The sequence below is a fragment of the Telopea speciosissima genome, chromosome 2 (assembly GCF_018873765.1).
Source record: "Telopea speciosissima isolate NSW1024214 ecotype Mountain lineage chromosome 2, Tspe_v1, whole genome shotgun sequence".
NCBI classification, from domain to species: Eukaryota; Viridiplantae; Streptophyta; class Magnoliopsida; order Proteales; family Proteaceae; genus Telopea; species Telopea speciosissima.
In genome coordinates this window covers 69,499,760-69,523,549 of record NC_057917.1, presented here as the reverse complement: position 1 = coordinate 69,523,549, position 23,790 = coordinate 69,499,760, and the positions used below count along the sequence as shown (strand labels likewise).

The 23,790-nt window shown below is 39.4% G+C and overlaps 2 protein-coding genes across 3 annotated transcripts; both read left to right on the top strand.

Moving 5' to 3' along the window:
- The first annotated feature begins 2,934 nt into the window (after positions 1–2,934).
- On the top strand, positions 2,935–13,034 carry LOC122652291 (protein FLX-like 2). Of its 2 annotated transcripts, none has more exons than XM_043845994.1 (5): positions 2,935–3,087; positions 4,756–5,335; positions 5,425–5,570; positions 5,651–5,751; positions 12,361–13,034. In XM_043845994.1, exons 2-5 carry the CDS (start codon positions 4,776–4,778, stop codon positions 12,781–12,783), a joined length of 1,230 nt encoding a protein of 409 aa, XP_043701929.1. In that variant the 5' UTR covers positions 2,935–3,087; positions 4,756–4,775; the 3' UTR covers positions 12,784–13,034. The 2 variants fall into 2 exon arrangements, with proteins under 2 accessions (XP_043701929.1, XP_043701930.1); XM_043845995.1 differs by having other exon boundaries at positions 2,944–3,087; positions 4,761–5,335.
- Positions 13,035–16,039: 3,005 nt separating this feature from the next.
- On the top strand, positions 16,040–23,620 carry LOC122650166. The gene is made up of 8 exons (XM_043843488.1): positions 16,040–16,130; positions 16,439–16,563; positions 16,656–16,789; positions 17,345–17,534; positions 18,064–18,210; positions 20,325–20,999; positions 22,510–22,689; positions 23,268–23,620. The coding sequence occupies exons 1-8, from the start codon at positions 16,076–16,078 to the stop codon at positions 23,439–23,441; spliced, it is 1,680 nt and encodes a 559-aa protein (XP_043699423.1). The 5' UTR covers positions 16,040–16,075; the 3' UTR covers positions 23,442–23,620.
- Positions 23,621–23,790: the final 170 nt, after the last annotated feature.

The following is a 23,790-nucleotide window of genomic DNA, read 5'->3' as shown; positions in this document are numbered from 1 at the left end:
TATTTAACGCTTTAGTGTAAAATATATGGGGGAGCATTCTCTGTGGGAAGCGTGGCCAATGAGAGTCCAAGCAAAAGCATCACGGGAGTGGGATTTCTGTCTTTCATAGAGGGTGGGTCGGTCATTCCCCACCCTTCAATATGTGGGTGTGGGTGTGAGTGGTATGCTCTCATACAGAACTTTTCTCAAAAATATATACTTCCCTTGTCGTCTAGGTGTTGTAGCCATAAACCTAATGTTGACTACCCCCTTTTGTCTCGGTTAAAGTTTCGGGAGAATCTTTTTTGTATGGGATGTAGGGGCTACACCCACACACAACAGGGGCTGGAATGGTCACCATGCAACCCATGTATGGTGGCAATTCCACCCCCTTTTGTGCCACTGTGGCATTTAATCTATGGTTATACTAAAACCTTAATTTCGTACAAAAGTAAAACCCAGCCCCTAGCTCTACCACTGATGTAAACTTGTACAGAAATAGACTATTATCTCCAAGATTCAGATCCATATTGTGTTTAAAGAAACTGGAGTTGTTAAAAATATAAAACAATAAAGGACTGAGTTTCCCACTACCCACGGTGAATGAGACCTAGCTCTTGTCCAGCAGTGGCCGGAGCTGGACCGTCCAGCTCCTGCCACGGCTGGATAGAATCCTTTTCACGGTGAATGTTAATCCATTCGTCATGGGTGTGGTATAAGCAAGAGAATGCATCGGGAACATATTATGGAACATACTAAAATCCTAGGATGATTGGTGAACAGTCCTCTACGGGTGGAGGAAAACTTTGTCCATAAATAAATGCAGGGTCGGCATTCTCTGTTGAGGAGTGTGGGTCCTGTGCACGCATTGGCATCATGAGGGGTGGGATTTATGCCTTTCATGGGGATGGGGTGGTCATTCCCCCCCCCCCCTCTTTATGTCTTCACCTGGGCGGTGTAGTTCCTGATGGATAACTTTTCTCCATAAATATACATAAAAAAAAAGAGAGACTGGTTCAACCACTATCAATTTGTAAACCCATGTAATATTTTTCTTATCTAGTAGATGTAGAAAATCTTTACAAGTATATGATGAAATAATGGATGTGGAATTGCAATCCCGATACCGTTATTTGTTGTCTGCTTGTTTGCCTTCCTTTTTTTATCATTCATGAATTAGATAGTCGATGAATCTGAGCATAGCGATAAGTCGCTCCTTAACAAAGATTTAGGGAATTAAGGAAAACAAGAGCTATCTACAAGCAACAGCTGCCTAGTGCAGTTGGTGAGCCATGATGCGTTTCATGCCCATGCTCACCATGAGGCCTTGAGTTCGAGTCTCCTGGCTGGTACCTTACCCCCTCCCTATTCCCCCCTAAAAATATATATATATATATATATACATGAATTAAGGGAATAGAACTCAAGTTGATTATCACTGGGCTAACCGATTGGAATGGGATCAAGCCCAGCCCGCTTTGAGCCGGATAGGGTCAGGCCTGGGCTGAGATATCCCAGCCCAACCTTGGGCTGGGCCTGGGTGGAGCCTTGGAGACATTGGGTTGGGCTTGGTTTTTTAAAAATCGGTCCCAACCTACATTGTTGCATCTCTACCATGGATCAAGGTATCATATAGTATTTGTCCTATTCCGATACACATCGGTATCGGGTGCTAGCTATGCCGATATGTATTGGGACTATCAGCTAAAAAGGGATTGATTTTTTTTTTAAATCATCTGATTTAGGTCTGATACAATCAATACGATATTGATACGGTATACAACTACCGATATCGATACCAATAACCTTGATCTAGGGGTGCAAGTTTGGCCTTGTCAACCCAAATCCGCCCTTAGCCCGAATAGAGCCTGGGTTGATATATCTTGGCCTTGAATGTGGGTCAGTGTTGGAAATTCTAACCCTAAGTCAGAGTCAGGTTGGGCTAGGGTTGAGGCATCGGGCTGAGCCTGTCCCAGCTGGGGGCGACCCTGTTTTAAGTTATACTATAAAAATATATATATTGATATAATATATATTATAAACTTTAAATTTCACCCACATTTTGTTATATAATATATTATATATGAAGATAATTAGTAATATAAACATTTAATTGGGGCCTTTTTCTCGTATCGCAGTGCGCCGCCAGACATGGGGGTGGGCGCAATGACCACCCGCCTTCGAGTGGCGGACCCATGTGCCTGGGTGCGACTGCTGCTGCGCCACAGAGAACATTCTCCCCATTTTATTATCTGTTATTTTACCTAAAATTGATAATTTTCTCCCTGGCCTAGCCCAGCACATGCATCTCCCTTACCCCTCCCCATGATTAGGCCAATCAAGGTCAGCTCGGCCAGGCCCTGAGGACAAGTCAGGGTGATTTTTCAGGCTTTAAGTCAGGGTCGGGTGGGCTTGGGCCCAGCTAAGAGGACTTAGGGTTGGGCTAGGGTTTTATAAAGCCCGGCCCAACATGACCCTCTGCATTTCGATCGAAAGAAAAAAATCCTTGACCTCTATGGCTCCGTTTGGTTACAAGGGGAATTAAAAGGGAAGGGAATGGAAAATTTTCAAACTTAAAAAAAAAACTTTTGTAATTATTACCCCGTGTGATTGTATAAGCTACTTAAATTTCTTATCATATTTAGTAAATATACATTTTACATGTAATATTTATTTTACATTTTAAACCAAAGGGAAATGGATGCAAAGTTCATTAAAATTTAATAACCAAATATGAAATGATTTGGAGTTAGATATATTGTCACATGGTGTCACATGGAGTAATGATTAAAAAAATTCATTTTTTAAGTACGAAAATTTCACTTTCCTTCCCTTTAATTCCCTTTGCAACCAAACGGAGCCTACATGGATTGTTCTCGGGAAATGGAAAATAAAATGCAAGAAGGCCGCACAAGTGAAGACAACTCATTGGCGTGGTCGGGCCTTCCGGTTCAACCCGGTTGGGCCTCGCATTTTACGAGAGCGTAACATCGTATTCGTAGCATCGAATCCCTTCTTCTAAACATTTCTCATCTTCCTTTCGAATTTCAAAAGAGAGCGTTTTTCTGGTCGATGCTTGAAGTGTTGCCTGTGTTTTGAATCCCACAGGTTTTCTCTAAAGTCCAAACTACTCTCGTACGTCGCTAAGTCCTCCCATATTGCTTCTTTGCTTTCTTTCTTAACATCTCTTTGTTCGCCTCTGTGTAGCTTCAGACGCTTTTTCATCTTTTATTCTTTTAACAATTTTCGTTTTAGGGTTTTTTCTGGGGCTTTATATCCGTTCGCTTCTTTTCTTGTTTGATTCTGTTGTGCGTACAGAGATGTTCTGTTTTGATACGATTGGGCTTGAAATCATTTGACCTTTCTTTCGCATTTTCTTGTAGCTTTGTATGCAGATCAAATGACTCGAATATCATCTGTATTCTATTATTAGCCTCTTGGATTCAAGGAAAATTTCTCCTTGGGGTTCATTGACCCGCTTGTGTGTTTGATTGGCTTCGTTTCACATGACTGAGTTGTTTATTTATTTATTTTTTGATGAGTACACAAAGTAAGTGGAGTCGTTTATTTGTTAATCCATTATGTAAAAGTATATTTTTTGGGGTTTATAATTTGTCGGGTTCTCCTAGAAATTGATCCAATTTGGGTTTGCACTACGAATCCGGAACAGGTATAAGCGGAGTTGGTATGTTGAGGGAAAGACTTTCTCTTGGAGCCTAATCTTGTGTTGGATGAAGGGATGAAGAACTTGAAAGAGAACTTGGAAATATAACTCAGACTTAATCAACATACGCCTGAAATTCTCTGCACACAGACTCTGCAAATGAGAAAACTACTATGCGAACTGGAGTGAACACACAGTGTTTGTGTTTATTTTTCAGCTTGCTTCTATGTTTTAAGAGAAGACATAATCCTTGACAGAATGGAATAGCATCAAGAATTGGTGCAGACAGCCCCAATTAGTGACAAGAATGATTTTCTGTTGACTCACGTACACATTAACACACCGATGTTCTATGATTGTCTTGAGGGCTCTCATGGTCAGACTATGGATTAACTGCATGATTGGTCCCCTATTGTCATTTTATTTTTATCCCTCCATCAGCTGTGTAGTGATAAAACCTATTGTTGTGATAACTTTATTAATTTTTCAACTAGGGCTAATTTTGTGATATTAACAATGGGCTCGGATGTTGTAGCTTTTACAGTTTAGTTCCATAATGTGATTTTCTTATTCGTATAAATAAAACTCTGGAGTTCAAAAACTGAATTTATTATAAAATGCAAGACATCCAATATGAGAGACAAGGCACATTCACATGCATTTATATGCATACCCTGTTTCTCTTTAAGCTTCTATATAGCCTTGTCTTACATCTCATGTTCATCTGTATCATAACTGTTTTTTGGTTCTCAAAATGATGCTCATATAACATGGTTTGAAAGGATCAGCTGATACTGATATGGATGGTGTCTGTGGAAGAAGTCCAATTATTACCCACATTGAATTGCTTGATCTGGCTATATTGGACTTTTTCTCATTGGGTTGGCTGATCCTTTTTGTGGATCTGCAATTTTGAACTGAATCAGTCTGGTATCACCTGGGAACCATGTGGGTCCAATACTGCTTTTGAATTGTGCCATATAATTTTAGTGACTTTTGATAATTATGACATTGCATGATCAGTTCTTCATTTGATGCTTTGCAGGCCTAATGGTTGTGCCAGTGCTGCTTTAGTATCTTATATATATATTTTCTTATTTCTTAATATCCAGGCCAGACATTGTGATCTGAAATGGGAAGTAAAGGTCGTGCTCCACCTCCTCATCTAAGACGGCCCCTTCCTGGCCCTGGGATAATGCATCCAGACCCATTTGGCATGGGTATCCGCCCTCCACCAGGTGCATTTTCACCTTTTGATATGTTGCCTCCTCCAGAAATCATGGAACAGAAACTCGCAGCACAACATGTTGAGATGCAAACAATTGCAACAGAGAACCAAAGGCTTGCTGCTACCCATACAGCTCTAAGGCAAGAACTTGCTGCCGCGCAGCAGGAGTTGCAAAGATTGCAGGCTCAAATAGGTGCTATGAAGACAGAGAAAGAACAACAAATGAGGGGCATTATGGATAAGATTGCCAAGATGGAAGTCAACCTGCAAGGCACAGAGCCTGTTAAATTGGAACTGCAGCAGGCACGAGCTGATGCCCAGAGTTTGATTGCGCTGAGACAAGAGCTGATTTCTAAAGTGCAACAACTGACTCAGGATCTCCAGATGTCCCATGGAGACGGCCAGCAGATTCCTGCCCTGATGTCAGAACTTGAGGGTCTCAAACAGGAATATCAGCATTGCAGGTTTTGGTTGTTCTGTCATACACTTATTTCTTGTTTCTATACCTATGGTTTGTTGTGATGAAGTTGCAGTGGGATTGTTAATCTTGCAGGGCTACGTATGACTATGAAAAGAAACTATATCATGACCACCTTGAGTCACTTCAGGTGATGGAGAAGAACTATGTTTCTATGGCAAGAGAGGTGGAAAAGCTTCGGGCAGAATTGGCTAATACCACTAACCTTGAGAGAAGAACTGGTACTTGCTACCCTTGCAACCTTTGCTTTGTTACGTTTTTAATTTTTTCAGACGGCTCATATTTGACATTCATAACACAGGCGTGCCATATGGGGCCACTACTGGGTACAAGGAGAATGAAGCTGCTGAGCATCATCCTGTTGGACAAAATGCTTATGAGGATGGTTATGGTGTTCCTCAGGTGCAGTATCTCACCTATTCTGGGTTTAGATGAATTTAGTTGGTCCGCTTACACTAGTTGAAAGAACCAATTCCAACCTTTGTGACAAGTGCACTTTATTTTTCGAAAATTTGCCATGTCAGATACTCAAGTATAAGTCCCTGTTGGGCCTCAATACTTCTTTATACAATTCTAAAATGATTTTCACAGCAGTTGTTTTTTTTTTTTTTTTTGGGGGGGGGGGGGGGAGGGGTGGTTAAACCAGCAGGTGCCATGTTAGGCACCTACATTGCGAGTCCCTGTTGGGCCTCAACACTTTTCTATACATGTGACCTGGTAGTTGCAATCTTGTGTTTTACTAAAAAAAAAGTTACCGGGGGGGGGGGGGGGGAATGGGAAGACAAGTAAAAAACAAGAAAATGATGTTTTCCTAGCCTAATATGGAAGAACATGAGGTATGTTTGTAACTCTATTGTAAATTGCTTATTGTAAAAGATGCTAAAATGACCTAAAATGAAAGATATTTGTGATTTGTGTGAGGAGGAAATTTTATCTTCACATGTATGAAATGATGAATGTTTTGAAAGCTAGGTTAAGACGAGTCACGAGTTACGGGGAAAAGAACTGTAAAATTGTCAGTTTTTCAGTATACTGTCTCTCATGTGTTGCTTTTAGGTGCAGAAGGATAAATTCAAAATTTTCATCCTTCCTAGGTCGTATATCTAGTGCTTCTCATCTCCTTGGAATATTTGTTTCTCTTTTTAAATCCTGTACCCTTTCTTTTTTAACGAATACTTGGAATTTAGGGAAAGCAGGACAAGAAAGATACACGAGTATATAATACATCAACAACTAGAAAAAGGCTTGATGCAGTTACGCAAAGGGTTAAGTAGGGATTATTTTGTAATTCTTTTTTCATGCTAATAGAGTCATAGGAAGGTAAAGTCCAATTAGATTTGAATTTGTTTCCTGTTTAGATTACGATAGAGTTAGAGTTAGCTTGTGCTTTCAGTTTCAAGATAGGATTAGGATTCTTTGTTGATTCTATAAAACGGCTTGTAAACCAACGATTTGAATTGGATTTTGGAAATTGAATGAAAGTGTGGGTGAGCTGCCAAGAGCTGCGAGTGCGCAAGTTCTACAAATTCCTCCTCTGTTCTTCCTCCTTACTCTCTTTTCCATTTTTTAATCGTAGTGTCTAGTCTCTGATTTCTCTGATTACTTTGATTTGTTTATTGCTGTTGGGTTAGCCGACCTCATTAAGTTGGGATAAGGCTGAGTTTGTTGTTGTTGTTGTTGTTTTGCCATTACTATTGGGCCTGCAATGATACGATTGCAGAACCTTCAAATGAATTCCTTTGAGTCTAACCTTTTGGGTATAGATAGATTGTCTTTTCTTGCTGAGAGATTTTGACTTGACTGTAAATATGAATTTGAAGTTAACGCCTTCCCTGGTTTCAGAATTCTTTTATTGATTATTAGCTTGCTGAATCGAATGTTTGCTAGTTGGATCTTTAGAGGTCAGTGACTTGACTTCATAAGTCTGAAATTTCACAATATTTGATTTGGTATTCTGGTTGCTGGAATAATTTGAATAGAACCTGTTCGCCGGCTTCCTCTTCCTATTGAGAGAAAGAAGAAAGCTTCTTTTTTTAATTACTCCTAAGGGCCTTACCTCAGTAATTACATTGAAGCTCCTGTTTTTTAAGTTTGTTTCCATTTTATTGTACTGTCTTAAAATTCTAGATTTGCCCCTCTTCTTTAAAACCATATTACTCACATGTCCTAAACCCTCTTTCCTTTCCAAAAGAGCCTTGAATTGAATAGTGAATTTACAGAATTGCCACAGCTTCCTTATACTTTAATTTTAATTGTTTGAGTGGGCCCATAAGTGATCTGAGTCGGGTTTTGGAACCCCAGATCCGCATCAACTTGTAATTCTTATGCACTCAATGTAAGGTGATTTTCTGTTGCACCAAGGCCCACCCTCTTGTTGTGTGATCGGCGTATTTCTTTAAAGCCTAAAGGAAAATTTTATTGGACTGTCATACGACTGGATATGATGTATGTTGTGGAATGTTGGGCAGTTAAGAAGCATTAAATAGATAAACTAAGTTGAGAATCACCTTACATTGAGTGCATAAGAATTACAAGTATATAAATTACGAAAAACAAAATCCCAACCACATGCAGATTCATCTACACATTAATGAAGTTCTTTGAGGAGTGATTCCTTTGATTGCTCTTAACACGCTTTTGACCCAATGTTATAAGTTCTTGATCCAATTGTGTATAGATGAATTCGTCGGCTGCTTGGTCGAGGAGCTCTTGACTTAGATCAATTGTAATTGACACCAACAGGCTAGGATGGACTTACTGAAGTGTATAAACACTTAAAGCCAAAATGGAGTTACTGAAGTGTATAAACACTTCGAGCCACAAGGGTGGGTTTACACTTTACACAAGGGCTTACGGTAATAAAAAAGAATGCCACATGGTGGAAGGCCAAGCTCAACATAAAGACTTGACCAACCAAGGAATCAAAGCACACAAACTATCCTGCACACAATGAAACTCAAGAGAGAGGTTAGATAAAACATTAAGAATAATCTTTTTCACTTTCAAACACAAGTGAGGAACCACCAAAAACAATCATAGATATGCCTTGTCATAACAGTACCAAGGACACCATGTTTTTGGAAATTCGTTGTTTGCATTCACATCTTGGAGATATGTTGACAATTTTGTTTTGGGAACTTGATTTGTCAGCTCTGTCTTGAACTTGATTTTTGTCTTGTTTTCAACTATTTCTTATATACTATTTATACGATCTTTAATGGAAACCAGATTTTACATCTTTAAGAACTTTTCATAAAGTATTTGATTTTGAAAGTGATTTAGCAAGGAATTTAAACCAGAAGTGAAGCTTGAAAGCATTCCATATGTTTTTTAGATTGTCCATTCTTTATGTGGCAACATTAGGCTAGGTTCGTCCATGCTAGAAGACGAATGTAGAATCTTTTCTTTCATTTTAAAATGAGTATTTGAAATTTAATTACATGGAAATAGTCCAATTCCAATACATGGTTATGTGTGGAACTAGCATGGAAAGGGACAGGAACATGTGATCGACCTAGAACTTATGTTGTTGCCTTGGCATGGAATAGACAACTCGGAGCTCCGTGGGGCTAGGCAACACAGGCAGTTTGGTTTGGTGATGGGTGGCTATCTAGACTCATCTACTTTTTGCTACACAACTGTCCAGCCAATGAAATGTATGTATGTGCCCTTTTTTTTGGGGGGGGGGGGTGTTGGTGTATGAGTATCATGTTTGAAATTCAGTTTGAATTCTTTTTATCTGTGATGTGAGGGAATAAACAGTCAGGTGCTCTTTCATGAGTTTTTTATTTGTTTGGCAAACACATGTTGTTTACTTGTATTTCTCCAGATCATTTATAAATTTTTTTCAAAATCTAAAACAAATCTAAAGTCAAGAGTTTATGGGCTAAGATAGCGTAGTTGTCAACATAGTCCAGATGGGCAGGTGTGTGGGCACCTGCATGAATGTGCATGTGCATATGTGCACTTGTTAGGAAGGGGCCAAGAGCATGAGGCCCTGGCCTAGTTTACATGTTTGAGTTTTTTTTTTTTTTGGGGGGGGGGGGGTCGGGTGGAAGAGCAAGAAGACGAGCCACCGACAATGGAAGAACAAATGGCTCTAGTTATCATTGTAGAACCACCCATGGAGGAGCATATGATCAATGTGAGGAGCATCATAATTCTTCGCCCGTGCTTTCCCCACGATCGTCTTAGCTTCGTTTCTAGCAAGCTTGTATCTTGTTAGATCCTCTACCTCTTTAGACCTTTGCGCTTGGACTTCATCATCCCACCACTATGTCTCTCTAGGAGCATGCCATATACCTTTTGTTTCCTCTAGAACCTCTTTAGCAACCTTCTTTATGCAGGTTGTCATCTCGTCCCACATCGAATTGGGGTTTCCCTCAAGGTTCCACTTTCCTTGTTTGACTAGGTTATCCGTAAATGGGATCAAGGACTCTCTTTTAATCTCCACCATTTCATATTGGGGCAAATAAGCTCACCTATCCTATGTTTCTGAGAAGTAAGGCGCATGTCCAGGACCACCATTCTATATCGAGTGGTTAAGCTCTCCCCAGGTATAACCTTACAGTCGTTATAGAGCAGTCTGTTGAACTTTCTTGTTAGAATAAATTTTTTTTTGCTGGTATGGGGCCTTGCAAGTAGTTAGATGTTCCTCTCTCGTTTTGAAGAAAGTGTTCATAATGGAAAGATCATAGGCAACTGCGAAGTCTAAGACTGAAATTCCCTCTTCATTCCTTTCTCAAAACCCATAGCCTCCATGGACATCTTCATATCCTCTACGTTCTCTACCAACATGCTCAATCAGATCACTCCTTATAATAATCTTTTCTCCCTGCCCATAACCTTGCAATATTTTCTCCGTGTCTTCCCAGAATTGTAACTTACTACTTTCATCCAATCCTACTTGAGGTGCTTAGGCGCTAATTATATTGACATCCTCTTTCTTTAACACAATTTTGATGGATATAATCCTATCCCCAATTCTTTTAACATCCACCACATCATCCTTTAGAATACAGTTATCCTACAATTCAATTCAACAAGCTAAAACCATGGTTCGAGAACTCGCGAGATCTCGCCGAGTTTCTCGGTTTCGTGAGATCCCGAGACGAGATGCCATACGCATTCTAAAATTATACTTTCTCGGCGAGATCTCGAGATCTCGGTACACATTTTTTCCAGTTTTTTTTTTAGTTTTATAAGTTCAATATCTCGCCGATGCTGAGATCTCGGTATCGGGTTAGAACATGGTTTTTTACCCATTTTAATTGCCCATTTGACCCATGTGCCCATTTTTATTAAAAGAGGGCAATGGAAAGAACTCGGAAATGTCAATAGTTCTGTCCATAGCTCTCTAAACAAAGGGGAAAACACTCAAACAACTCTCTCCCTCAAATTTCTTCCTCTTTCTTTCAAATCTTGGGTGGATTGCATTGTTTGAAGTGAGATTCAAGTGCTAAAGTGAAGATTCAACTCCAATAGTCCAAGAATCATCACCTATTTGTAGCCTTGTAGGATTCCAAAGTGAAACTCATATTTGGACTTGTTTTTTGGCAAATTTGGGCATGCCATTGTGTTTAAATGGCCTGAAATAGGCTGGATACCAAGTTTCAGACCCAAAATATGTGTAAATCCCACCGAGTTGGGGGTCCGAGTCAAAAAAATAAAAATGCAGCAACTCGCCGAGATCTTGACTCGACTCGGTTTCTGGCTTGGCTGAGATGCCACCGAGACCCGAGTCTTAGAACCATGGCTAAAACTTTAAAGACTGACCTCCTGCTTGATGGCCTCGCCTATATGAACAGCTGCTTGAACAACCCAAACACAGCCTTCTTCCGGTGTCACCATCATCAGAGCCATGCTTTTATGCATAACAATAACAGCCATCTTTTCAGCCAGCAATAGAGTAATGTGAGGAGCATAAGCAGCCTTCTGCCTTTTCATCCCCTGCAACCCCTGTTCTTTAGCAATTGCCTTCTCACACATCACCCTCTCCAACTCCTTGTACTCTGCCGCAGCCCTCTACCACGCTTCACTCTCCTCAATCAGCTTTCTCCTAAGAGCATTATATCTTCTATTCTCCTTCCCATAAGAACATGAACATTGTATCTCACCCCCTTTAACTCTCCTCAAGACCCTTGAAATGGGTAGCCAGCAAAATGGAAGAAATCTATGGTAGTTCTTTGTAAAACATCCTCCCAACGGATTCTTCTGGCAGAAGTTGGTGAACTCCATTGGTGAATCTCTCCAAATTAATGGCATCTTCAAGGTTTCCTATGGAATTTTTGCCTATTGAATGATTGAATCTAACAAGTTGGGGAACTGGATAGAATGCAAGTGAGAAGACTTGGCAAAGAAGACCGGATGGAATATGGGCAATTCAAACCCAATTGGAAAAAGGGAAGAAGAGAAGGGTTCACCAAGTTTCAACCTGCAAAATGGAATGTCTGAGCTTGAATTGAGGAAAAACAATTTTGTCTGAGAATCTTCTCCATGTATTGGGGACTCGAACTCGGGTGCTAGGAGCGAAGAAGGTTGAGAGAGAGAGAGAAGCTCGGACTCGGTCTCCAGACCTGCTGTATTTTGTCCCAGCTTCCTTCACCAAAACCATGCCCCGGAGAGAGAGACCGCTCTGCACCTTCTTCCTTGACTGTGCTTTGTTCGAATGGGAAGTGTTTTCCCTTCTTTATCAACGTGTTAGGGTTACAATGGTACCCATGTTTTGAGCTATTGTCCATAATGTGCGCATTAAAGTGTATCGCGAAATAGAGGTGAAAGAATTTCAATTTCAAAATTGTAATAGCATCCTCAGCTATTTCAGAATTTCTGTTAAAATTGATTTCAATTTTACAGAAATAAGGTGTAAAAACCATACCAAACAACTTCTGAAATTGAAATCAACCCCTGAAATTATTTCAAGTCTCGAGTATTTAAACGGCTTCCTAGTAGAGCATTATTTAGGCTTTTAATATGTGAGGTCTGACAGGACTCTTGAATTTTGTAAAACAGGGACGCGGACCTGCTGCTGCTGCTGCTGCTCCTGCTCCTTATGGTGGAGGCCCACCCGGGCCTACTGCACGAGCTGGTTATGATGCATCCAGAGGACCTGGTTATGATGCACAAAGAGGAACTGGTTATGAAGCACAAAGAGGAACAAGTTATGATGCTCCCAGAGGTCCTGGTTATGATGCACAAAGAGGACCTAGTTATGATGCTCCCAGAGGTCCTGGTTATGATGCACAAAGAGGACCCAGTTATGATGCTCCCAGAGGTTCTGGGTATGATGCACCACCCAGAGGTGCTGGTGGTCCTCAAGGACAGAGCACACAGGGAAATACTGTACCTTATGGGTCTGCAACACCACCTGCACGAGCTGGAGGCGGTGGGGGTTATGAGGCCTCTCAACGAGGTGGAAACCCCAACCGACGTTGACCTTGATATGGTCATTTGAGATCTGTTCTCTTCGATTGTGCCTAGTGATGGGAGGAAAAATTATCAGCATCGTTATACTCTTTTGCAGACTTTCTGATGACAGGATGCCTTTCTATCTTTTCCATTTTGTAGTTTGCCTGTTGATTTACTCAAGCTCTGATATTAGTGATTGTAGTGCTCCTAAAAATATACTCATTCACAGAAAATTGTTAACAGATATGCATCCATGTTTTGAGCATGTGAGCTGGAAATGGTTGGGGGATAGCTTGAAAGGGTAGTCATGATGGTTAGTTGTCAATTTGCTTATCGTTGCTATTTTAAGTTCTTATATCATGCCCGCTTACATTGATGTGGTTTTTTGTCTGTGGACAAAATAACCTCTACAATATAGAAAATTACATAGCATATCCTTTACAATTCCATTGGTTGTCTTTTGACCTGAATTTGGTTGGAAATACCATAGTCGAAACTTTTTATTTTTGGGTCCCTTCTTCGTTGGATCTTTATCCCATCCAGTTCCCTGCCCGGCCTAGATCCTCAGTGCCCCTAACAAGGGGGTGTAATGATCACCCTACCCCTACCTAAACACTCTGTCCGGGTGGGTCCCCTTTATTAGAGGCACTGGGGAACTTGGTCAGGCAGGGAACTGGAGGAGATAATTTTCCCCGTTGTGACAACAATTATTCATAGAAACTATAATAAATTAAGAGTAACTTAGGAGCACCGAAGCCCATTCAACTGTACCCATGGAAGGCTCATAGCTACTGTCACAAATAAGAAGATGGTCATCCCCTTGTGATAATTGATGATATTCTTCACCAGACAACACAAAACTTGTTGTCGAACAGTCAGTAGCTCGATAGGGGAAAAAAGATTCATCTTGGGAGACCATTTGTAAAGTAATTGCACAAGATAGTTAGGGTTGTGTTTATCTATTTTTCTAATAAAAAGGGCGTACTCAGTGCATGAGGCTCTTGTTACTGCGGGGTCTAGAGAGGGTCATAATGTACACAACCTTAATCCTGTTTTCGCAGAGAGACTGTTTCTAGATTTGAACCCGTGATCGGTCACAATGGAGTGACCTTTGCCATTGCACCAAGGCCCGCCGTCAATAAAATCTCATTCCTAAGCAGCCAAATAAAGTAAGAACTAATCACGAAAACATAAAGGATGTATTGTTTTCTAGATTTTGAAAGAGAAGAAGGCAATTCAAGAAATCAACCAGGGCATAAATACAAGGAGTAGAGAGAGTTCCGTTCTTAAACCTAATGGCCCAATAGCAAAAAATTCTCTTCGTAAAATTGTATGAGGAACAAATGCCAATGGGTTTCTACATCCTTGAAACAAAGACAAAAAGTGTCTGTAGATAAAAATGACTGAACCTTATCTTTAGAACTAACACCATTAATAGGTTAATCACAATAGACTGGAATCCTAAACCCATGCAATGAGGGCTACCAAGGTTCGCTTTGGGTTCCTTTGTAGCGCAACAGGGAGTGTAGCACACATCCAACGGCCCATAGATATTGGGCATGCAACCCAACACCCTGTCTGTATTGGGTTGTGTGTCCAAGCACTGTGGGGCGTCGGATGATGCGCTACACTCCCTGTTGCGCTAGAAAGGACCCAAATCCACCAAGGTTCAGTCCATATATTAATATTCTTCCAGACCCCACTCGCCAACATACCATTTTCTTTAATAACGGTAAAACCTTATTTATATTGTTCCAAGTGAATGAACCACACTAGAAAGGGTGGAAGCATTGAAGAGATATTGCAAATGGAAATATTTCCCTCTAAACATTTGAACCCAAAGAATATTTGGATTAGTCAGTTCAAAAGGAGAGCTTTATTTATGATGCTCCAACTATGGGTAGAGAAGGGAGATAAAAATACCTCTTTTGACCAAAGATGCCTCGTGGACTGAGTTCTGCATATTTATGATTCTCCAACTATGGATTTCGGTGGTTTCTGGCTCTCAGTGGTATTTTGGATATTTTCCTACTTTTGGGTCTCTCTGGTTTTCAGAATTGTCTTTGGATTTTAGAGTTTCTTCAAAGTTATGGGATTTTGATATGAGGTTTTGAATTGTAAGTCCAAAATGTAAATTGTAAAATTTCAAAATGAACCCATAGGGGAAAGAGGGAGTGACAGTTTTAGTGATTTCCCAAAAGGTGGCACTACCATGGTCCATGGAGGCCTGGTTGGGAGGTAAAGGAAGAAGGCAAGAGTGACATCGACATCGAAGGCACGATTGCTGAATTTGTTCACAATGGCTGCAATAGAAGAATATATTTAGTAATAACTCTACATTTCTCATTTTATAATATATTGTGTTTAATTGTAACAAAATACTAATTATTTTATGGCCCATAAATTATGGGGGAGCATTCTCTGTGGGGGAGTGCAGGGGCCACGGACATTCACTGGCTTCTTGGGGGGGGGGTCATTTCGCGTCCCCACTGTCTTGGCGTGGCCTCCCCCCCCCCCCCCCCCCCCCAACAGATTGAGCTCCTCTCTAGGGAGCCCAGCATGCCCAGGGGGTATCCAACCGTTGGGTTGTGCCGCACACATCCCTTGGCATGCACCGAGATGTGTGCAACACAACCTAACCCTTGGATGCCCCCTGGGCACTGCCTAGAGAGGAGTTGGATCCCTCTCCCCCCAACAGATAACATTTCTCATAAATTATAAACACAAATAGAAATCATATCAAAGAGAGCCTTAATATTTTTCCTTTCAGAATAAATAATCATCAATCAACCTCCAAGCATAAGATTCTAATCAAATCCAGGGATTTATACTTTGGAGAAAAGTTCTCTATAGGAGTGTGTATTGCCCATGCCTAGATACAGAGAGATTCAACATCCTCGAGTGTCCACGGGGCATCAAGGGCTGGGCAAGTTATGCCGCACACATCCTAGCATGCACCTAGTCGCACCATCGGAATGTGTGCGGCACAACCCAATGGCTGGATGCCCCTTGGCACTCTCTGGGCACTCGACTCCTGGAGAGGAGCTCAATCCGACACAAAGGGGACGAAAATACTGCCCTGACCCCATAAAAGGTGGAAATCCTACCCCATGATGCTAACGAGTGCGCTCTTATTGGCCCCATGCGAACAGGGGCCACGCTCTCCCACATAGAACGCCGACCCATATTTTATATATGGGGCCTACTACACTATTATGTGCAATGGCGGTGCGTTTACCTAATCACTTCCCTTTTGAATATCAAAGCTCCCCCACAGGAAAATTTTCAAATTGCATTCTTCCCGGCAAAACCTGTCCAGATGGAAGAAGAATCGATTGTAGACGGATTTAGCTTTCGAAGCAGCGAGTCTGATGGTATACTCTTCAAATCTCTCAAATTTCTTTTCAATATCTCTGATTAATGAATATAAACCTGCAAATCCTCGCATTTTATACCTTCATAGGGAATGAGTGGATTTATAGGGTTTCCCCTTTATTGTTTCTAGAGTGAAGATTTCACTTTTCCGTTTTGATTATAGCTTATTTCTGGTTTAGTTTGGTCACAGTTTTTTATTTTAATAGATTTGAAGCGATTCATGGTGTTCATTCAGTCGCTAAGCGTTATTTCTAATGGAAATGTAACGTACTGATCTTTTACTCATGTGGAGATTCTGCTGTTGTAGGCATGGAATCTGTTGTTGCTTCAGTTAGTGGTTACCACGGCATGGAGCGGTTTAAACTCATCAAGCTTATTACCCAAACAGGTGCGAACTATGTGGGAACAATGACGAGATCAACAACGCATTTGGTGAGTTATGGTTGGATCTCATTTCTCATTTTATTTTCTAGGATGACAGGTTACTAACTGCCTTTGGATTGTTTGTCTTTCTGAGTGTTAAGGTATGTCGGAAATTTGAAGGAAGGAAATATGAACTGGCTAAGAATCTTGGAACCACAGTAGTTAGCCATCGTTGGTTTGAGGATTGTGCTAAGGAAGGGAAACGCCTTCCAGAGCATCATTATATCATGCAGAGGTACTAATTCTATATTGGGTGCTTAGATAAATAAATGGGCTTGCGTTCTTTTATTTTATTTTTCCCCTCGAACCAACTTATTTGGCATCTATATTGTTCTTTATATAGTTCTCAATAATTCTAGAAAGGATTTAGTGCACATTGATATGTAAAGTTATGTTGTAATTAAATAGAAGTTTCTGGGCAGAAGAAAAGTATGGCGTAGCCCAAAGATGAATCATGTAAACACAAACTGAGGCTCAGTTTCAGAAAGCCTGCCATGTGACTGACATTGAGTACTGACTTAGATATTTAGTAAGAAAAATACATGTTATTTGCAAAGTCTGCTTTACACATTACATTTCATATCTGTTTTGAGTTAATCAACAAAAATTCATTGCTGTTATCCATTGTGTATGCCTTGACTGTACTTGATTCAATGCAATATTTAATATGCAGTAAATAGCAGAGGTTCACTTATGAACATTTCATCTACATTCTACTCTTTCATACTTGTTAAGTTATTATGGCTGCTAAATCTGTGCTGCTCATATTTATAGTGTTTTCACTTTGCAGCGGGGAAGAAGTGGGGCCCCTATTATGGGATGTGCCTCTTGGAAAGAAAAACAGTTTCTCAAAGGGAAAGAATGGTAAAGCTCTGTATGATCAGTCCAATATACACAAAGATACTGTGCAACGAGTGACTGATGTGGGTTGTACAGATGATGTGGAAGTTGCCTGGACTGGTTCTCATTTGTCAAAGGAGGTAATGGTAAATCTGGTTCGATACCTAATTAATATACCAAATGGTTGTACAAAAGGAACTTCAGGTGCTTGTGTGGCCATTGGTGTGATAAGGACAGAGTTGGTGGCATTTTTATTGGGTGTCTGGATTTGATGCTTAGGTTCCAGCTTAGCTTGAGGTGCCAGCATTCTTAACAGGCAGCTGACTGTGCTGAAGTGCTCCTTCTATTTATTAATGTTCTATTTACTTATTTCTAGATTAATAATGAACAGTTGAATTTTATAATTGATAATATGCACATAATCAGGGTTGTCTGAAACTTCTAAACATAATTTAAAGCCTACAATTATGTTGTTTCTTATTATCTGATCTTAAAGGTGATGCTCACTAACTGGGCTAATGGTTGACGAAGTGTAATAATGGACTATGATGGTCTGACCTAATAGGATATCTAAATAGTTCAGCTTGACTAATTTGGTGATGTTACATTTTGGGGAATTGTGTAATTTAGTCATCCAATGTATTGATGATATTTCTCTTCTTATTGCAGAATTTATTTCCACATTGTGGGATGGGAAATAAGGGTTCCCATAAAATCAAGAGAAGGACAACACATAAAACTTTGAAGCAGGAATGCAGGTTGAGAGCCACCAAGTGTTCTCTCGATCTACTTGTTTCTGGAGCAGTGAGAATTCAGGTTCTGTACTCAATTTGCACCCTTTTTTTCTTCTCTTATGATACCATATGATTCGATGTTGAAGCTATCGATAATTTTTCCCCTTTCCATTTAAATGCAAATTCTGTAAGCCTGTGGCTCGTGAAATATCATGTTCCTAATAATACATGTACAATTTGATTCCGAAGGTTCATCCATGAGAAAGTAAAGTATTAGACAATGAATCATTGCTCAAGTTCTGAGTTTCCTAGCGTTAAATTAATATTGATATTACCATATAAATTTTTTAAGTTTGGTTTGTATTGACACTGAACATGAATACTTGATGTTAATGATAGTGCTAATTGTTAAATACATCAGTATGTTAATGATAATGTACGTGGGCCATGGTTCATTTTCTGATGTGTTGATTTGTAAGCAAGGAAATGACAAGTAGTAGCTCCATGCCTCAGAGTTGATCGCAGTATTGACAACAGAAAAAGGGCGTATTCAGTGCATGAGGCTTCCTCCACTGCAGGGTCCGGGGAGGGTCATAATGTACGCAGCCTTGCAAAGAGGCTGTTTCCAGAGGCTCGAACCGATGACCACTTGGTCACTGTGGAGCAACCTAACCGTTGCACCAAGGTCCACCCTCTAGTATTGACAACAGAAGAAACACCAATATTTTCCGGATCTAAGTGATGAAATGCCAGAATGAAAAGTTTGTGTAAGTGATATAGAGATATATTGAATACTATTGAAAAAGAAAATGACAATCGATTTCCTGTTGGCAAGCAGTACAGCATATGGACAATTTCCCTTATTGATAGTATGTTCCACAATGTCCATAGTTTTTGTTTTCTTCGTCTTATTAGTACTAGAATAATGTTTATTGTGTCTCATATACTAGAATAATTTCTTAAGTTGCAATGAGGATGTGTCTTCTATTTTCTGCTATATCTGATCAAGGTTCGAGGTTTCGGAGAAATGTTTCAACCAAAACCAAAATTTCGGTTGAAACATGTACTCTTTTTTTCCCCCTCAACTTTCAATGGTTGGTCTTGGGTGGTCAAATGGCCAAATTGGGTCCTGAAACTTCTAGGACACCCTATTTTAGATCTTCTAAACCTAGTGGAACTCTTAGAGTTTAAAAAATCACACCTAAAATGGTAGTTTTGTGTACGCTGTATACATTCTCTAATATAGCCAATTCCACACATTGTTTAGTTACTTTAGTACTAGAACACATATAATCCAAGTACAACAACTTAAATATGTATTAGGAATGATTCAACAACAAATTATAAACCATTTCATAAATCATGGATCATACATGGTTTTTTTACAAAAAGTCAAATGTATCAGAGTCAACAATAGTATAATACAAGTAGTGAGTTATAATGTTGCTACTAGTGTTGAATCAAGTTATCATTTGACTGTATCCCAAATGCTGACCATCATAGTATGGCGGAAGAAACACTCAAATTCCTCCAACCCATTTCGTGCGAAATTTGGTTTTTATATAAAGGGTTTGGAACAGTTTTGACCGAAATATCGGCGAAACTGTTCATAGGATCGAAATTTCGGTCAAAACTTTGATTCTCCAGAGTGTTACATTACTGTTGTTCGGACCCTTTGCGGAACTGAAATGTTTCTGAAATTTTGCGAAACCTTGTACCATGTATCTGATGTTTACCGTGGCCAATTTCTTGAAAGGTTTCAGTAACTACACTCTTTAGTGATGCACTGGATTGATCTAGTTCCAAATGAATTAAACTTCTAAAACCGGCAGTAAAGCATCAAAGATTTGTTTTAATACCTGATTTAGTCAACATTTTACCATTGTAATTTGTAATGGGGTCCATATCTTTTGTATTCATAGAGACTCAAATCTCTTATTTCTTAACTTTCGTCTCATTTCACTCTCTTTTTCATGGTTCCTTTTCCCATCCAAAATTTTACAAGGCTTAGTACTTTTCTCTTTTTTATTCCTTTTCCTTTTTGTTAATCAGGTTGATGTTTTTCGCCCTCTTTAGCTTAATACTCTTTTTCCTGTTTTTCACCTTTTTTTGTTTGCTATTCACTGTTTCTTCTTTCTCATTTTACTTGATGCAAAGTTTGGAGATTTCCACTGAAGAATCTTATTTTATAAACAGAATGAAGAATCTGCTTCCCCTTCCACTATGCCTTATGGGAATCAGAAAAGAAATATTCACAGTGCTGTTGGAAGCACTAGTACTGCTGATCCCACTAGGAAGGGTAGACGGCTTGTGAAAAAGGATGCCTTGGGAGGCATATTGGACTCTTCTGTATTTAAGTGTGAGCAAGAGTTTTCTCCTACTGAAGCCGGTAATCAACTGATCAATACTAATGCAGCATCTGATGATATAAATACTATGAGGAATGAGATTGACCAAGTGGCAATTAATGTTGCATCTGATGATTCGAGTGATTTGAGGAATGAGAATGACCAAGCGGCAATTCAAGAAAGTGGTTTTGCTGACTCTAGAGAAAATAGTGATGAAGGGTTGGAAGAAATTGGAGACATGTTACTGTTGAATTGCCGGGGTCCTTCTGATAATTTAGATAGATTGGATGAAGGTGCACTTCCTACCCATGAAAGGACTTTGGAGAATGATTTTTTTGAGATTAAGGAGCATGTGGATGGAGCATTGGGGCACCCTGGTGAGTTGAGAGAATTAGCTGACTTGCCTACTTCAACAGAACTATCGTGTGTTATATGTTGGACAGATTTTAGTTCAACAAGAGGTGTTTTACCATGTGGACATCGGTTCTGTTATTCATGCATTCAGGGCTGGGCTGATCATATGGTATGTGTTCTTGGCGTTTCATTTCTTTTTCCTCTGTTAAACTTGCTATCATCCTTCAATTTCATATAGAGAAAAAATAATGCAATGACTTTTAATCATTCTTTGTTCTTTATCGTTAGACTCAAAATCAGCAGAAGACACTTGTACCTGGAGATGGTTACTTACCTCAGCATCTAATGTTTAACTTCCCTATAGCATCACTATTCCAGAAAATATGAACACGTGTTGGCTTTTTTAACACAACCATCACCAAGCAGTGGAGAAATTTGCAACTTGAACTTGATTCTTCGTGAATGACTATCATGATTTTCTTCTTGCAAAATATCCAGATTTAAGAAAGAGTAGCAAAACTGAACACTTGATTTGAACACTATGTTAGGAATATCAAAATTTATTAGTTTCTTAATTTTACTATCTATCAAGTTTTTGCAGGAAAAGTACACGTAGTCAATGTTTATGAAGATGTTACTGGTGGTAAAGTCTTTGTTTTGTACAACTTTCTTGCATGCCTGCCTTCATTTCCCCTTAGGTCGTTGCTCAATCGACAAGCTTAGCTCAATGAAAGGGATAAGTTCAAAAAATATATTTTCAATAGCAGTAATCAATATTAATGGATAATTTTCTGCACATACGAACATACATATGGGAAAATTTTATATACGTGAGAATGTTTATTCAATTGAACAACCTTTCATATTCTTGGCCTTTTTGTGCAAAACAAGGAACTTTTACCCAAATGAATGAGTCATAGTCTAAGCAACTTCCTCTAACTTAAAATTAATTGTGTAAAATTTAATTTTAAGAGATTGTATTAACATCTTTTATATTTCTCTATTCGTAAGTGTTAGAGGTTATTTGTTACGCACTAGCCAGCCGACCTCATTTAATTGGGATAAGGCTATGTTGTTTTTTGTTACGCACTAGCCGAACTGGTTCCTCAAAATTTTTTAAATATTAGATACTTTAACTTTATTGTGTATTCGTTATTAGAGAGGTGACTAGTGCAATAGCACTAGCCTCCACTGTCTTGTTTCTAGAGCTTCTGCACTAGGTTCTTTGATGGTTTACATTGTTCATCAATTGCCAATTAACAAAACAGGGATGTGTGGAATAGTGTTCCAATCCTTTTTGAGACACTGTTTCTTGTTTGTCTTGGTCATGTTTTTGAAAGCACAATTTGATTACAGTTTTTGTCTTTTTGCAACAAGCACATCTTAATTTTCTTTAGAAATACAAAAAGTTAGCTTTAGACCATGGTTAAAATTCTCTTGGACCCTTAAGGTTGATACTGTTGCCCTACACTATAGTAACTGGTGAAGCACACTTTGTTACATTTCTCCTTGTGTGCTACTTGGGTTGTCATCAACTTCTGAAACACTGTTGGTAGAGATAGTAAAGTTGATCGCTGGTGATTTTCTTCTGTGGATCTTTGCTAGTTTAATTATGGAATTTTTTTTCATTTTCGACTAAGTTTGGAGAGGCTCTCATAAATTATGGCTGATCCATGCAGGCTTCAAGTAGAAAGGTTGCAACTTGTCCTTTGTGCAAGGGTAGATTTATGAGCATTATGAAGGTGGACTGTGCTGCTTCTTCTGACCAAAAAATATATTCACAGAGCATTCCATTTTCTTCACTGTCAACTGATATTTTCATGCTTCCTGATCGAGAAAATTCCAGTTTCGGAGGCCAGGTAATGCCTTTTTCAACTGTTATACAAGCAAATTATAAATTTGTATGACATCTTATTGTCAAAATGTCAGGTCTTTGTATTAAATGCCTGCCTTTTGAGAATCCCCTTATATTATCTGTAAGCTTCAGATCTCTGAGAAGTTCCTTTTGGTTATCAGTCATCACTTAGAAAGCTGGTCCTGTAAATATTGCTGCGGTGTTCCAGTGATCATATTACTGGCCATTTAATGCATGCAATAGCAAATAGGTTAAGTCAATCCCAGCCAATTGTTGATGGCTTTTTGGTACCTCTGAAATTTGTGTGCCACAAAATTCGCATTTTCAGATATTTCTATGTGACTTGTATGGATACTATTGCCCCATAGTTCTCTGACTTCTACCCCACACCCCATTTTACTGTGGTCTTTTCATGGTGTGTACCTTAGGATCCTGAACTGTGTTACTGTGTGGGCAGATTCTCTGACATTCTTATTATAGTGTATAACATTAATGTCTTTGTAGTGCACTCTATATATTTGTAATTTTCTTGAGTATATTATTAGTCATTGCTAAATTTTCTTTGGTTGCTATGGTTTTCAGTCTTCGGGAATGGTTTGTTCAGAGTGTCGTTGTCGAGAGCCTGAGGATCTTCTCATTAGCTGTCATCTATGCCAGAGTAAATGGGTCCATTCCTACTGCCTGGACCCTCCTTTGGATCCATGGGCATGCCTTCACTGCAGGGATCTCCGAACACTGTATTATCACATGCGCTAGTTCATCAAACCTTTATGTTGATCTATTAAATCTCAATTGTATGAACTTGGTTAATGTTGCATTAGTTCTCACTAATTAGATTTAGTTTAATCTCTCGCCTCATCATGTTGGCAATCAATATTTCTCATTGATTTTATATGTCCATGGACTTTAAATGCTGGCCATGATATTTCTATTTAGAAGTGTCTCTGCAATAATCAGATGTGAGATTGTTTAGTCTGTCCTTGATTCAAAATGTTGGATAATGACTTTGAGGTGGTGATAGCCATACCTATTGCTAGAGCTAGTGAAGTGACGAGTGCGTGCAAGGTGCCAAGGCCTCCTAATACTTTGAGGTGCAAGGCACAAG